This window comes from Gallus gallus, chromosome 4, assembly GCF_016699485.2.
Source record: "Gallus gallus isolate bGalGal1 chromosome 4, bGalGal1.mat.broiler.GRCg7b, whole genome shotgun sequence".
Lineage (NCBI taxonomy): Eukaryota > Metazoa > Chordata > Aves > Galliformes > Phasianidae > Gallus > Gallus gallus.
The window spans coordinates 17,114,394-17,131,418 of NC_052535.1; the positions used below are offsets into that span (position 1 = coordinate 17,114,394).

General features: G+C 40.5%; 1 protein-coding gene across 11 annotated transcripts in view; it reads left to right on the plus strand.

Annotated features, from left to right (window-relative positions):
* Positions 1–17,025, plus strand: part of IL1RAPL2 (interleukin 1 receptor accessory protein like 2) — a 338,050-nt gene that overhangs the window by 311,957 nt on the left and 9,068 nt on the right. For 9 of the 11 annotated variants that reach the window (XM_015278637.4, XM_025150270.3, XM_025150269.3 and 6 more), the window contains 4 exons: positions 757–886; positions 1,849–1,994; positions 7,715–7,858; positions 11,908–12,078. In XM_015278637.4, coding sequence (XP_015134123.1) covers positions 757–886; positions 1,849–1,994; positions 7,715–7,858; positions 11,908–12,078 — 591 coding nt within the window. The remainder of the gene's footprint in view (positions 1–756; positions 887–1,848; positions 1,995–7,714; positions 7,859–11,907; positions 12,079–17,025) is intronic. The other 2 variants (XM_015278638.4, XM_046941131.1) reach the window with 1 other exon arrangement.

Here is a 17,025-nt window from a genome sequence, read left to right on the forward strand (position 1 = left end):
TTGACTAGCTAGTACAGCTAAAGCCATAGCCAGACAGAAAGCCATGTAAATGTTGAATTCTTGGAAATAAAAGGAAACTGATTAAAATCCAAGTTTTATTTTCTTCCTTTTGAAAGTGTTTTTGAAGAGCTGAAAGGGAGAGTTCTTTCCTGTATTACTTGAGTGATGCTTTGAAGTTCAATCCTTTGCCAAAAGCCTGTTGACAGTAATACAAGTGTTGTTGGTGCTTACTGGCACATATTACCTGGGGATGTTTAAAAGCCCTCTAAGCAGCTTTCCAAGCCTTTTTGATTTGATCAATCAACATTTGATTTCTATCCAAGTGAGGAAAAAATTATCACTGTCCTTTTTTTGCAAGTGGGTAGGCAGCAGTAAGTAGCTTCGGTGATGTACCTGCCTTTTAGGGCACACTCTCCAGTCCTTGTAGCAATTCCAGGAGTCTGACAAAGTCATCTTCTTTTTTTTTTTTTTCTTTAATAACCAATTTGACAACTCCTTACATTGTCACAATTTTCCATACCCTCTCATTGCTCATGTAGTATCTTTCTGGGAAAAATGAAATGAAGAATAACCTCAAAGTTTCCTTTCACAGCAATTTCCTCTTAGCTGCAAATCCACATTGGCGTTTTTCCAACATTTTATAGTGACACACTTTTTTCCCCACAGTTTTAGGTGAAGAGGTTCATCAGGTTCTGGGTTTCCTCACATAGCAGCTGTGTCAATGCATCTAACCATCTCTCTTCTTGTGGTCCTCAGGCAACCCACTGACTGTGGCCTGCAAAGCTTTCTTTGGGTTCAGTGGTGAATCTGGCCCCATGATCTACTGGATGAAAGGGGAAAAATTCATAGAAGAATTAGAAGGTCACATTAGAGAAGGTGAAATCAGGTACTTTTTGGAGTGTTTAGTTTTAGAAATGTGGTATGTCCCAAAAGCCTGTTTGTGGTTTGTTTTCAGAACACATTTTTAATTGGAATTGGAAACAGTTCTGCATCTAAAGACTGATAAATGACTTGGAGGCAGGGCAGCGTGAGATACACTCTCTCCAGCAAATAAACTTTTAAGACATAGTGGCTACCTAGGTGCCTGAAAATCTGTCGCCACATTCCCCTGACAATAGCTGAAACATCTCTTGTTAAAAACCCAAAACAACTTTGGTTTATCATAGAGAATTTTGGTGTCTGTTGCTATTAATGAAAAGTGTGAAGGTCTCCAGAAGAGGCAATTTCCATCCAGCGCAAGCAGTGTGCTGGTTAATTACCTGTTTTCCCCTTCCACCTGTCTCTGGAGAAAAGATTTCATTTTGGTAAATAGAATAAAACTAAATTAAATTAAATCAAAATGAAATAGTTTTATCAGTAAAGCCACATTAGACTGCCAGCAGAGCTATGTGCAAGGTTGAGTTCACAGGCTTCAGACTGTGAGGGCATTGTGCATGCTATGTTTATCCCCTGCTGTATTTTGCAGCAGAACACTAACAGGATCAAATAAATCTGGCAGATTATACATGACGTTACATTTCCTTGTTCAAAGGACCAGTCACTTTCTTGAGCAACTGATAAGAAACCTTTCACAAAAAGAAGGGCATTTTATTTTCAGACTTATGCCGTCATCAGGAAAAACTTGCATTTATGTTGCATTATTTGTCATGTTCACATTAGAACAATGACATGAAAAGACTGCACCTCCGACCTGAAACTTCTTTTTCCCTTTGTTGAGATTTTGTTTGTTCCCTCTGTCTTCTCAGTGGCGCAGAGAGTTCTTGTTCTTGATACTGTTACCTTTAAAAGTTAGGAACTACACCAAAAAAAAAAGAGGAGATTTCCAGAAGGTTGCATCTTTCCTTTCAGACTCCTCAGAGAACATCTTGGAGAAAAAGAAGTTGAATTGACCTTGATCTTTGATGCTGTAGAGGAGGCAGATCTGGCTAACTATACGTGTCATGTGGAAAACCGAAATGGACGGAAACACGCCAGCATTCTTCTGCGCAAGAAAGGTAATGCCCTTAGTTTTATTAGCCGCACTCCCTCTTGCCTCAGCAGCCATGGGTCAGCCAGCAGCAGAGATCCCGCTAATCTGGCTGAGCCAAGCTAAGCTTTGTGCTTGCTGGAGCTGAAGTATAGTTGTGTTATGGCTTCAGTTTACTATTTGTGGGGGAAGAAAAGTCACAAACTATACGTTAGTTACTAGCGAATCAGCCTCACAGTTGATGCACTTGCGTGGGATACAGTTACCCGTAAAGCCTCACAAAATTCAGTGGATGTGTTTTGGACTAAACAACTCATGAAACTGACCAAGAGTAGACAGATTAGACCAGAGGTAAGTGTGTTAACAGACAGAATTAAAATGTAGAATAGGTACCTCAAAAACAAGGCCAGATGTTCTCATACTTTTCCACTTCCTAGTTGTGTTTAAGCTGAAATCTTTAAATAATTGCCATACATTTTGATTTATAAATGCAAAGAGGAACGAAGACTTTGAAGTGGGAGCTATAGATCAATGGAGAATTATTGCTTCTTTTTATGTTCTTTTTCTTGAGATTGTGCCTAGAGTTGGGACTACTACTGACAATTTGTCTGTAGCACAACAGGAACCCAGGAACCTTTTGAGTTTGAACGCTCCAAACTAAGAACGCTCTTCTGTTTGTAGAAGTCATTATCATAAGGCGTGTAATAGTATCTCATTACAGTTCTTACCTGCTTAGTTCACTTACCTCTTCTAATTGTTAGTACAGTGAGATTTTAATTTGTTTGTGATCTCTTTAAGGCAGAGTGAGTACAAAAGCTGTTGGGAGAGCAAGGAGATGTTGCATGTTAGTGTCAGTTAAAAAAAAACAGTGCTCTCCATCATCAGCCTAGCAGAGATATCCCCACAGATATCCCCCTTTCAAGGTTTAAACAGACCATTGGTATCTGAGCATGCTGCAGGTTGAACTTAGGGTTAGAGACCACCATGGGACTAATGAACTAAGAGCGAGGTGACTGAATAGGAAGACCAGCCAAGGTATCTCTAGGTGGAGTTGAGACCAGGTCCACCAACACCTTGGTTCTGGAAGACAACCCTAGCCAGTAGGCCCACCTAGAGTCATGCTGAATGCTAAGTGCTGTGTTTCCTGGCTATAATTCATGCCTTAAGATAATTTGTATAAAATCAATAGTGAGGCAGAAGTGGTATTGGTTCAAAAAAGGGCTACTGGGGAGGGGCAATTTTGGGGTCAACGTCCTATTTTTAATATTCTTTCCTGTGACACACAGGTTGTATGTATGAAAGTACATTATGGAGTCCTGCCAAAATTGGATCAATTCTGCTTAAACAGTTTCATGTTCATGCAAGAGTTTATGCCCTCCCTGAAAGAAGAGTATAACATAGAATCACCAGACCATAGGGGTTGGAAGAGACCTCCGAAGCTCCCCATACCAACCCTGTGCTAAAGCAGTTCCCTCCAGCAGTCACCCAGAAAGCATGCAGGCAGGTTTTTAAAATCTTCAGGGAAGGATGCTCCACTGCCTCTGGGCAGACTCCACAACCTCTCACTGGCTGTGCTTTATGCTAAGGATAGAAATACATAAGCTGCAAAACTACTCTGAAAAACAGGGGCCTGCTGCTGTGATGCAGAACACACACAAATGTTTATTCAACATCTCAATGACGGAATGTCACAACTTTAATTAAGGAAACTGGTCATCATGATGAAGGATTAGTCTCGTTAGTGCAAAAAGCATTCTACCTTCCCATCCATTGAACCTAATAAATATACAACTGATATCTTTGTTGACACTATTAAATGTTCAGCTCTGCTGCATATATTAAAATAACAAGTTAGGTTTATTTATAACAAGAAAATGTAGACATTTCAGACCTCTGCTGAAATTATGGAAGAAGCACTGCTGAATACAGAATTTGGAAGTGGACAGAATCACATATCAGCTGCTATTTCATTTTATCTGAATTGTGGCTGTAGAGAGCTTATATTCCCCTCAGGCATTTTAAGTTGTTTGTTTTCAAGCTATTAAAGTGTCATTTAAAATATCCCCAGTATTTTCACTTTGTCCTTTGACTATCTGTCCCGTTGTTGTGATTTTATTAAATTCTTACTAGCACTTGACCAAACTTTTCCCTTCTGCAGCTTGATATAATACTTCTTATTCTTTCTTTCTCCTCCTTGGATTTGATTGTAGAGTATTCATAAGCTAGGCAATACTACAGTATTACTCACCTGTGACAAGAGTTAGGCCACGACTGGTAGAAGGCTGTTGACCAGTACCCTGTACGTGTGTCACAGGATCATGGATTCCTATTATAACGTGCTTCAGTTTTTCAGAAGCTGGGAACAACACTGAGGAACAACAAGAGAGAAGCACAGATCTCTCTTCAAGAGAAACATACCTCCCTCCAAAGTCCTACCTGCTAAGGGCTGCTTTATCCCTGTTCGACAGGAGGTGCTTGTAGCTCGTTTTTGTCTCCAGGTTGCCACAGTACTACAGGTTGTATCAGTTCAAATGAGTGACTGCAGCACATCAGGTGTACCCAAGATGGCATTGGTCATGAGCACTGATAAATTAGGAAGGTTGGAATTAAAAAGAAAAACTAAAAACAGGGATAAAGGCCAGAAAGTCAGAGCCAAGCTAAAGATCTTGTGTAAGTTTCTAGAGTTCTTTGAGGAAGAAAAAGGAATTGCACAAGTATTAAAGGTACAAATGTTGAAGTCTTTTGCTACACTAGCGGGACAGTCTTCACAAATGCTTTCCTAGAATACAAGAGTACCTTCTGTACAACATTAGTATTTTGGTAGCCTCACAGCATGTGTCACCACCTGAGATTTTCATTTTTGACTGAAAAAGAACCAAATTCAGCTTCAGACCCCTAGACCTAACAATGCAAAGGCAGAATTAGGCATGCTGCTGAGACTTGAGTACCACTGTTTGTGATCATTCTTTTTTACTGACTTAATTTGAGACCACATTGTTCTTCACTTTCAAGTAGTTCAAATATAAATTCTAGGCAGTTCTGGCTTTGGTGTTTTTTTTCCCCATGCTTGAATTACCTGGACTAACAGTATACACTCACTTAATCCTTAGATGTGGAAATAGCTTGGGATTCCCTTCAAATTAATTTGAAAACTATCGAGTGTTTTCCTAATTGAAGTCACAATGCCCTATAGAACAACTGTCCTGGAAAGAGAGTAAGTTATCAGGAAATACAGTATAAAATCAAGCAGCACTCCTCTGGTAAAAGTAAATATTACAGCTATGTTGGCTCATCTTTTATTTTCAAGGAGACCACCTTTGTTCAAGACATACAGGAAACAAATGAGTGCTTTTTTTATACTGATGTAGTATTAAATGATGAAGGGCCTTCTGAAGTGTCTTGGTCTTGAGCCACTCATGAGGTGTTTATGAGACTACTAGTATTTTAAAAATTATAATTCTCTGTGTGATAGGCTATGCGTGGGTCTTTCTATATTATTTTACATTAGAACCTATCTGAATATTATTATTCACTAAGTTTCAGTCACTGTTAGAGCAAAAGTCCAGCTTCTACTACTTTCCTGCTACTGTGTTTACTCGACTGCCTTTCCCATCGATCTCAGTGAGGACCACTTGAGGGATAAAGCATTAATCAGAGGCAGAGAGTAAGAGCTGGAGTAGGCAAGAAAACTGAGTATTTGGGGGTTTCTCCCATTACCTGCACCTTAGAATGCTGATAAGGAGACCAAAAGGTAAGTTTGGAGTCAAGGAAAGGTAAAGGAGACGCAAATGCAGATCGATTCTGCCTTTTGAGCTGCAGCTTGTGTATTTGCTCCTTATCCCGCCCTTGCCCAGGCACACATGTGCAAGTCTGTGCTGCATGTGATCTTCAGGACACAGCATGGCAAACAAACCTAGTTTTTCTGGTGGTGTAGGCAGGCCACTGCCATGGACGTGCTGTTTATTTAGTTCCCTACCATGCAACAACTTCAAATGGTGTTGAAGCAAGCAAGTAAAACCAAAAAGTCTGATGCTCTGTGGCATAAGGTGCTGAGGGATTTGTCAAGTGCTTACCCACAGGCATTTATTGTCCAACAATTGGGATACAGCTGCAGTATGGATCAGAGAGTACAGCAGGCTCTGTTTGGGGCCTTTATTCTGCAAGGTAGCACACATCAACTTCAGTTATCAGAACCGAATGGCCTTCAGCATTTTCTCTCCTTCCAAGCTGTCAGTTTTGCCATCATCCAGATTTCCTGGTAGAAAAGTTTCAGTACAATAAGAAAGATTATTTTTTTCACTGGAAAGTAATTTTAACCAACTCTTTTATCCATTTGACCACATTTATCCCCAGAGCATATGCCAACTTTATTTTGCAGTGTAATAAAAGTCCCACAGATTCCCTGTTCTCAGAGAGATTAAATAGCTATTATAATAGGTTTCTTCCATCTATTAGTTCAGGACTTCTCACCAGACATCAGAGATACTGCAGACTGGGAATAACTTGTCATCTGATGTTAATTATTGAAATACAAGGCATGGTAAGGTGAGACTAACCCCAAAAGATACACAACTAATTTGCTTTTTATCTCGAAAATGACACAAATGACATACCAATAATTTCTTCTGATGTATGTTTTAGAAGCTTAAAGATCACAAAACCTTTTTCTCTCCTGCATTTCAGGATCTTCATATTGTGTTTATAGCAGCATATCTTTGTATTGTATTTATCACAATATATCTTCATGTCATCCTATCTGAACTGATACAGATTGTTGGGGGTAGCTACTGTCAAATTTCTGTCTTTTGTTGTTTATGGTGATATACTATGTCAAGAGGTGGTATGAGCAATATTGCATTCCAAGGACATTTCAGGCTCAGGAACAATACTGTTAAAGCTATCATCTTATGTCAGGTAAAGCACTGGACTGCTATCCAAGGTTTTTTATCTCATTCTGGCGTTGGCTTGCTAAATGACGTTGGATGTGTTGCTTCCCTTTTCCATACCTGTTTCCTCAGCTGTAAAAGATGGATAATTGTGTTTCAATGAATTTGTGAAGTACTTTGAGATAGCCTGCTTGTGATGTTTCCTAACAAAGGAATCCCAGTTGGAAATTTGAGCTAGTACTAGTTCCCATTACAGTATAATGTGTACTAAGCAATCAAGTGAGAACTCCGTTAGTAGCTGTCACAACTCAAACAAAGTGGCTCTTAGCAGCCTGATGTGTGCTTTCAGCTTCTCACATTATTTTGGGCATTCTGGATGCTGATTTCATCTACCAGTGACTCACCTGAAGTCTTGGCTTAGCAACATACATCAGCTCATCCGCTGGCACCACAAATATAAAGCTAAATTTAATGTTATTTGGAGAGCAGGGGTCCCAAATGCGGTACAGCATGCCTAGTAAACCTATTCTCACATGCAGCATACAACATATGATGCTCTCTAACACAATGGAAGTTTTAAACAAGCTCATTAAAGGTTGATTAATCCTCTGTGTAAAATCGCTGCCTAATTCCCTTCTAGAATTATCATTATAGCCTCAAATGCATTCTGTCTGGAAATTTCAGACAGACAATAGAATGATTAAAGTTAAATAATAGGTTATGAACAAAAATAAGACATCCTTATAATGTTACAGTGGTTATGACAGGAAGTTGTGCAATTCCATGTGGAATCGTACAGTGGATTACAGCAATTAGAGCTTGGAAAGATCATAACCTTTCTGTCTTTCCTTGCTAATTTTAGATTTGATCTACAAAATAGAGCTTGCTGGAGGATTGGGAGCCATCCTTCTTCTGCTTATTTTGCTTGTGACCATCTATAAGTGCTACAACATAGAGTTAATGCTGTTCTACAGACAGAACTTTGGAGGAGACGAAGCAGCAGACGGTAAGCTCAGGAAATTTGTAATATATACAAGAGAAATATTTCAGACATCCAAAGTGATAAAATTTCTAGTTTAAGTTCAAACTAGTAAGCACCCAACAGTGTAAATCTCTAACACTTTCATGCTAAGCCTGCTTAAATCAATGAGTCTGTTCACTGAAGTGTCACTGGTTCATTCTGTAAGAAAAGAGGAATAGGAAGAATTCTTCAGGAATGTATTATAGAGGTTTGAATGTCATTTTTGAACTTATCGTTCAGAAAAACTCTGTGTCTGCATGTCCCAATGCCCAGCATCTCTTCTTTTGAGATCCATACTGTATGTTGACAGAAAATGCACTCGGTATCTTCTACTAAACATTTCTATTAAACTGTTGTCAGCCTGTTAACTAACTCTAGGAGTCAGTGAGAGTCAACTGTTACTGAGCTTAACTAGTTACCTCTGTTAATTGAGAATATGAAACTTAATGGAAATACACAGCTTATGTTTAAGAATAGCATAGGGTGTTTTGTAGTACTCCCCCCCCCCCCTTCAGTAGGCATGTGGTTTGTTTAATGCCTAAAGCTAAAGCTTTTGAATTGAAGCTTTAATTTCTCTGAACATTCGCTGCTCCTATGAAGCTTGAATAAGCATTGGTGAACTCAGTCCAAGTGCTTTAAATCATATCAGTGTATACTTAATGTTTATAATATGCACACTGATTGTATATTAATTATGCATTAAAAATAGTATCTGCTGAAGATCTCACGTATAGTAATCAAGTAAAACTAGTTCTCATAGCCTATTGCAGCTCTTGCAAGTCACATAGGCAGTCTGTAATGGTATCTTCAGAAACAATAACATACTTGAAAAGGAGCAGGGATCACATTACCCCCCATTGTGCAAAAACAATGTGCATTTGCACAGGCCTGCTGCTTTCTGCAGCTAGCATCACCACTATCAAAATAATGAAGTTTTCTGTTAAGCACTGGGTAGATAAGCTGTGAAAAAGTTTGGCTACAATGAAATCCATAGGAGTATTGAAGGATGGCTTGAATGACATCCAAGGGATTATAGAATGTGGAATGATAAATTGCAGGAACAGAGGTCAGGAAACTTCCTTTCTCAATCTTTGTGTGAGTGGGAAAACCTGAAATTGTTGCTTTTTTCATACTATACAATGCAGGGAAATATTTATATTGATACAGAGGAGAAAGCATAGAGTAAGATTATACAGTTTTAGAGGTAACTTGTATCTAATACCTTGGGATTACACTAACATGATTTCCCTGTTTGATACCAACCAAAAATGATCCAAAGCAGTAATTTTCCTCCAGAATACTTCCATTCCATTTGGTCCCTTTTTTTTTTCCAATGTGAAGCTGCTACCTTTTTATTAATGCAGCGTTTTTTGCTCTGTTACTTTTTAATTTATGAAACATTGCTATTTTCTAGTTGTTTCGACCAACCCCTTGATACTTAGAGGATTCTGCGTGCATGTTAGTTCTGAGATCACTCTCTTGCTTTTCGAGTACATCATTTTAGAGCTATTGCAGCCACGTGTCTCATTCTGATCCTGCAGTATGAAAGATGAAGGCAGAATGCTACTGAAGTCAAAGCATATATAAGGGAGTTTCATTCTACTTCTTTTCACTATAGAGTAAGCCTACAGAGGTTCTGTGAGCAATCAGCTGTATAGGTGCAATTGCAGGACCATATCCCATTTATACGTGTATTTCTTTAAAAAAATTAAATGGAACCTAACAGATTTTCTTTATCCTATTTCTAAAAATAGCCATGTAGGTTATACTGGATGCATTTACTTCCTGTGTTGTACATAGCTTTGTTTTTAGACAAAACATTCTGGCAATAGTGAAGATTAAGGGAAGGCATTTAGAAAACAACCCCAACAACACTGCTTCCAAAGCACACAGAGTAAGCAGTAGGCGACCATAGGTCCTTCTGCTAACATCCTGTGTATGTGAGGCTTGTGAAGAGGAAGCCAAGGCTGCAGAGAAATAACACAAGCACATGGGCTCGCAGGAGGCCTAGGGGAACTCCTCTTGCTTGTTTGCATTGTGAATAGAAGAGACTGGAGGGAGTGCTCCCACGCGGCTGGAAGGAGCAGAACTCAGCTCAGGATCTGCATGAACACCATTCCCAGTCCATACCTTTCTGTCTGTGTGTGCACAGCTTCCATGCTGCTTTGTAACCAAGCACATCAGTGCTCCAGGGTTTGCTTTGCTGCCTTGCAGAGCTTTCAAATGTTTTCAGGGATGCTTGCCCCCTGTATCTTGTGGTTGCTGGCTTCTCTTAAAAGCTTTCAAGAAGTTTCATTATGGACAGGATAGCGCGTTTTGGACAGGCCTCCAAAGCTGACTGGCCTTTCTTTGTTTGCTGTTTGTTCTTCTGTCATTTTTCCTTCAGAAATTACTATTTTTGTAAACCGTTGATTTCAGAGAAATATCAGCAAGCCAGGTGGACCTCCTCCCATACAGCTATGGTGGCACTAGGCAAATTGCCTTTTACAGACGTACAGTTATTCACATGCTTAGTCTATAGCTCTGACCCTCGTGAGTCTGGCTTTGTGTCAACAATTATAAGAAAGAACCATCATTCTAAAGTCATCAGATGTTTTGCGTTATGATTAGCTATTTTTTTTTAATTGGAAAATATTGATGAGTTTGAACTGCTTTCATTATCTTTCATGTGCGCAATTCTTTACAGATAATTGGTGCTCAGCAGTCCTCCATTTGTTCAGTTTTGTCCTCACAACATTAACTATTTGATTTTTCAATTTCTGTAAATAATGGCAGCTGTGCTCTTCCCCCAAGACTGAATTGCTCCGGGTTGACTTTTTCAATGCACTGTTTTCCATTACCGCAGGGGAATAACAAAGGCAAATGTTGCTAAGACAGTCTGATCACATCATGGATCCCAAACTCAGTAGTGGTGCCACTTCTGTTCTCGGTGCACTTGGCCAAGCTCTCAGCTCTGTGTGTTGGATGCAGAGAGCTGGAGACTACCCCAGTGCTCTGCAGGAGGAAGTAATTATGTTGTCCCTTCTAGCCAAACCTCTGTGTTGCAGACTTGCTATGCTTGCAAGGCATTGCCCAGGGTCCCTTCTGTCGCCCACTGCCTGCCTTCACCTTCTGATGAAGCAGCAAAGCTTTCCCCGCACCCCAGAGCTGCAGGTACCACAGTGCAGGAGCAATCCCTTCCTGTTCCACGCTTCCTCCTGGAGTTATTCCTAGTTCTGATACTGTGAGCCCCATGTATATAAAACATCCTGGGTCAAGTAACCTCTAAAATTATATCAGCTTTAAAAACAGGGAAAAGAGATCTGAAACAATGCTTGAGGTTGTTAGTGCTTGACACTGTTTTCTGCACGGTCAGTATTCACTTAAGTCATGCATTTCTTACATTTACTTGTGGAAGAAAGTTCTCCCTTGAGTGTTAGCTCAGAACTTTCCCATAATCATAGCACTTAGGAGTTAAAAGAGAAATTTCCATGTAGGTTTGGGTGCCACAACATAAGAAAGACATAAAACTCTTACAGAGTGTCCAGAGGAGGGATTGGAAGATTGGGAAGGGTCTGGAGGGCAAGAGGTGTGAGGAGCAGCTGAGGCCCCTGCTTTTGTTGGGCTCAGAGCAGAGGAGCTGAGGGGAGGCCTCATGGCAGCTGCAGTTCCTCACAGGGAGCAGAGGGCAACACTGAGCTCTGCTCTCTGTGACAGCGACAGGGCCCGAGGGAACGGCATGGTGCTGTGCCAGGGGAGGGGTTGGTGGGGGTGAGGGACAGGTTCTGCACCAGAGGACAGTGCCCACAGAGCAGCTCCCCAGAGCTGCCAGAGCTCAGGGAGCCCTGGGACACTGCTCTGAGCAGTAGGGTTTGGGTTTGAGTAGATGCTCTGTGGAGACAGGGGCTGGGCTCGGCTTGCGTGTCTCTTCCAACTCAAGATATTCTGTGATTCTGTGATCATTTCTGGGAATAATGCAATTTTCTAGAACTGCCATGTGCTTTTTGTAGTGCTCTTGCAAACAGCAGGCTGAATGTGAGCTTGTTTCCTTACAGATAACAAGGAATACGATGCATATCTTTCATACACCAAAGTGGATCCTGATGCATTGGATTGCGATAATAATGAAGAGGAGCAGTTTGCACTAGAAATTCTGCCAGATGTTCTAGAAAAGCACTATGGATATAAGCTCTTCATTCCAGACAGGGACCTGATCCCTAGTGGAAGTAAGTATTTCTGACCTATAAGTTTTAATTTTATTTCTGATGCATTACGAAGCCCTGGTCTGTGCAATGAGTGCTTGATATAGAAAAGTTCTCTCTGTGAAGCAGTTGTAAGGAGTGGATGTCTCCCTGCTGCTATAGATTTGAATAAGTTAGGGGCTGTTCCTGCACCACTGAAACCAGAGGGAGCTGTTACTGATTTCAGTGGAGGCAGAAGTTGGACCTTTCTACAGAGGAAATTGCAGTGCTGCAAGCAGTACTGTAATCTAAAATTTCTGTCAGACTCAGTCAGCTAAAAACGCAACTCCCCAGAAAGATTTTGTAGTCTCTGTTTAATCATTGAAAATGGATTTTTTTTTGCATTAATTTATTTATTTTCTGTCTCTTTTCCCTTACTTTGAAGTCTCATAAATAGCTACATTACTTTTCCTATTAATGCCATGCGTGGTGTTTTTCATTAGAGTTTTGACCAAATATTGCATTTCGGAGCAGAATTGTTACTGTGTAATTCTTATTCTTCAGACAACTGTGTACAGTCCTGCAACCTGATGCCATCTTCCACTCTGATAGTGCAATACAGTTGTCCATTTCAAATCAGTTTCGCTGCCATGTCTGAACACTCACTGGCATCCTTGGATGTCTGTATCAACACTTAACGCCTTCTTAGCTGTGCTTATAGCTTCTCATCTTCCTTATTCATTTTTGGATAAATCAAAAGACCGTGAGTTGTACGCACTGTGTTGATGAATACATAGGAGGTTTGTTTTAGTGTCTATTTATTTGAAATACTACCCCTCTGAAATACTGAAATACTGCACATCCCTTTCCTTAGTTTATTGTTTTAACTAATTCTGTTTGAAAATCATTTCAATGAAAAATGCTAAAAGAGAGTGTGTTCTTCTCTCTACATGTACTACTGGATAGGAAATATGAACAAGGGAACAAAGCAGTGACAGTGCCGGAGTAGATGTCCCCAGACATGAAACAGCTAGAACGTGACTGTGTTAGCAGCCTGTGTACCAAAGACTTGAAACTGCTGCCAAACCCCAGTGCCTGCCCTAGAAGTTGGAGCCTATTTCTTCTCAGTATGAGGGAGCTGGAAACAGATTTCTGACTCCAGTCCCACTGGGAGAAGTCAGAGCCTAGTCAGCGGTCAGGCAAAGTCCTCTGTAGGGGCTTGAACTGACCTTGTGCTTTTGCAGCTCTTAGGCTAGAGCTGCTTCCTCTGTTCTTTTTGCTCTGTGAGGAAAGTCATGCCCTGCAAAGTATGAATTTTACTCCATTAGTCCCCTGAAACAAAAGACAGGTTATAGGAAAAGTAGCCCTTTTATTTAAGACAGCCCAAACAAGTGGTACTGAATTATAAGATAATTAGGGAAAAAATATGTCTTTTTGTGTTAAAAATCACAGAACTGTAGCAAATGGTTGTTTTATATCCAGCAACATAGCAGAGTTATACATTGCAATTATACAAGTGTATTAAGGAGTTTAAATCTGGCCTTTCAGTGATAACTGTACTGAAGCACAGATTCATCTGAAATGAGGTTCTTCTTTCCAATCGCCATACTATCCAGCATGATATCATATTTTTGTCTATTTTTGTCAGTCAGATACTCAGCAAATACTTGTCATCACTTTGGGTCTTCATTAAAACTCTCCTGAAAATGTAGGATACCTGAAAATGTCAATTCTCATTTATGAGCATTCACAAGACTTAATACGTCTTTTTTCCTCTCGAACTCACTTCTCCAGTGTTATGAAAGGGCCTGATTCCAGCATATGAAGCTTCAAGAGTGCTTAATCAGACATAATGACAATGCAGAATAAAATGTGGATCTGAAATGAGTGTGATTTGCATGCCTTGGCTTTGAAAAAGATGTGGGGATGACATTTTATTTTGAGAGGTGATGAGGAAGGATAGGAGAGTCAGACTCAGTTATTTGTAAGCTCTCTGTGTGCATGGGAGAAGTGCAATGTGGCTGTTTCTGTGTTCTGTGCAATGCTCACCAGTCTTACAAGGGCTTGGAGTACATAGTGAAAAGATCAGGCATCATGGGGTGGCACTGACCTCCCAGAAATTTCAGAGGTGAGCATAACATATTCAGATGCGACAAAACATGTGGTACTTCAGGGCAGGTTTGTATAGAATGAGATTTTAATCATAGTTATCTTTTTTGATTTTAGGAAATATTTATTCTCACATGCATTGCATTTCCTTGTCTTTTAGTGTAAATGACTTCATGTGATGTTATATTTTCCCACTCTCCGCCCAGATACTTCCTTATGTACCTTTTCTGAATACTTGAATGTGTGATTCCAGCAAATCACATGTGTTTTATAAGACGGGTTGTTTTGTATAATCTCTGCAATGTTAAGGTGCTGCCACAGGAGGGTGTGCATTATTGGGCTTGTTTCCTGGCATGAAGCAGTACATTCAGCTGCTATTTGGAATTGAGAGCAAGAAACAGATAGATTTGTTAAATTGTATTTCATTTATCTTTCTTGGACACTTCCCTGAACAAACTGAAGAGCTCACTTCAGAAAAATTCAGGGACAAGCTTGATTATGTTTTTGCCAGCTGGTTCATCTCTAACCTCTGGGGAAAAACGATGATAGGCTCTGCATGTCCCTCTACAGATGAAGGAGAGATCAGCTCTGGATATGCCTGAGCAGGGACTCACTCACCCATCAGAGAGCTCCGCTGCCAAAGGGGGACCCTGGCAGCGTCCCCACTGCATAGCCTAGCTCGGCACTTTGGCTCAGTGCTGAAGACTGTTGCAAGGTGCATATGGAGCAGCTGTTGCCAACCCAAGGACAAAGATGATGGCTGTGGAGGCCAAGGCCACCTCTTCACTCTTGGAAATGCATCACATTTGCAGTAGGCATTCGTTTCTGTGTCCTACGAAGCTGGAATACAATTACTATTCCTGCAGAGCAGTTTTGTCCTATCAGGAGAACTGCTGGGAAGGACACTGAGGGCCTCAGTGTTGCCCACCTTGTAATGGCCAGCCAGGACCTTTAAAGTCACTCTTCGTGTTGCCTGACAGAAAAGATCCAGCTCCTGAGCTGGTGAGGCATAAGCAGCACTCAAACAGCCACTGCTCCTCTGCTCTGGTTTGTGCAGAAGCCCATGTGATGACCATGGAGGCTGGAGAAGAGACAAGAGGGCAACGATACATAGATGCAGTGTGTTTTGTAAGCAGCAAGACCAAGTTTGACATTCATTGCAGCTTTTCTTTCTTAAAGAGTTTTCTTTGGTTTTAGCAGAGAGCATTCTTCATTCCCTCAAAGCTGACAGCACATACAGCTTTCTGCTTAGGCACCTAAGGCATAATTGAATGTGTTAGCCTGCATTAGGACACTGCAATTACTAAGAAACAGTTGCAATAGTTATTGAATTTCTTAGCTGCTATCATTTTTTCCACCCTATTCATTTTCAGGGCTTTTTTTCAACAAACCTTTCCCCACAACCAAGCAGACTCTTGAACCCTGTGAGCTTTTTAATTCAATGTTAGAAGAATTGAGGAGCCTGAGTTGTTGAAGGAAAAAAATGGAAATACTTAAGTTTTTACCTGAGCCATTTTCTGTCTCACTAAGGATCATGTTTCTACAAAGACAATGATATATTTGCATTTGGCTCTTGTAAAACTGAGTCTACATCTGAGAAGGATACTTTTCTCCCATCGTTTCTGCAAATTATTTTAAACTCAGAAAGTAAAGTTAATGACTGTCAATCTGTATTTTTAATTCCAGCAACACAAATCTATTAGAGCATCATCTAGTTGCTTTCTAAGCATACTTATATTTGATGTTGGCAAGAGTGAAAACACACCAGCAATTTGCTCCAGCTCAGCCCAGGGTAAAGAGATCAGGCACTGAAAATGAAAATCCACTTTTACTGGAAAATGAGATGTTGGCAGCACAACAGGAGAGCACGTCAGGCATGTGATAAAAAGCACCCATCAGTCAATATTGCATTTCTAGTATTTTGTCTGTCCATCTGTGGTGGGTTTCTTTTTTGTTTGGTTGGGATTTTTTTGTTGTTGTTGTTGGTTGTTTTTGTTTTGTTTTGTTTTGGAGGGGGGGTGGGTTTTGTTGTTGTTGTGTTGTTTGTTTTTTGGTTTTTTTTACCTGGTGATTCCAACTTTTTGGATTCCTGGATGAAGTAAACCCACATGGACAGTGTGCCTGGGGTTCCCAAGGAGTGTTCATTAGGTACATGACACCAGCTATGTGGAATGGAAATAGAGTGCTCAGCACCACAAAGTCCTTTCACAAGTCCCTCGTTGTCTGCTCAATATAAATCTTACAGTTAATGACAAGCACGTAAAATGAAATACAGAGGAATGGCAGTTAAAAGTGGAATAAATATGATCAAACTCCCCACCCCTCTTTAGAGTCAGCCAAGACAGACTGGCCATCCTGGTCTTCTGAAGGCCATCAAGATGATCAGGAAGCTGGAGCACACAGCATAAGAGGAGAGGCCAAAAGAACTGTATTTCTTGAAGAAAAGACCAACAGAGGTAAAATCGAAGGGGAATCTTATTGTTCTCTTTCTGATGGAACGCACAGAGAAGATGGAACCAGGCTCTTCTCAGAGATGCACAGTTGTTAAATAAGAGATAAGTTGTAATGATGAAAATTCCAATTAAATATTTGGAAATTTTTCCTTGCTATGAGGGTGATCAGACTCCAGAACAGTACCCAAAGTCACTGGAGAAGAAACCTCCGTCCTTGGAGATCTTCAAAATTTTACTGGATGAGGAAGGCCATGAGCAATCTTACCTGTTCCTGGTTTGAACAGAGGATTGACCTGGAGACCCCCAGATCCCACTTCTATCTTTTGTGATTCTACAAACTTTTGATTCTAAATATCCAGAGTTTTGATTCCAACATCCACCACCATACCAGTGTCATCAAAATCACCAACTTCACCTCAGTCTGCAAGGA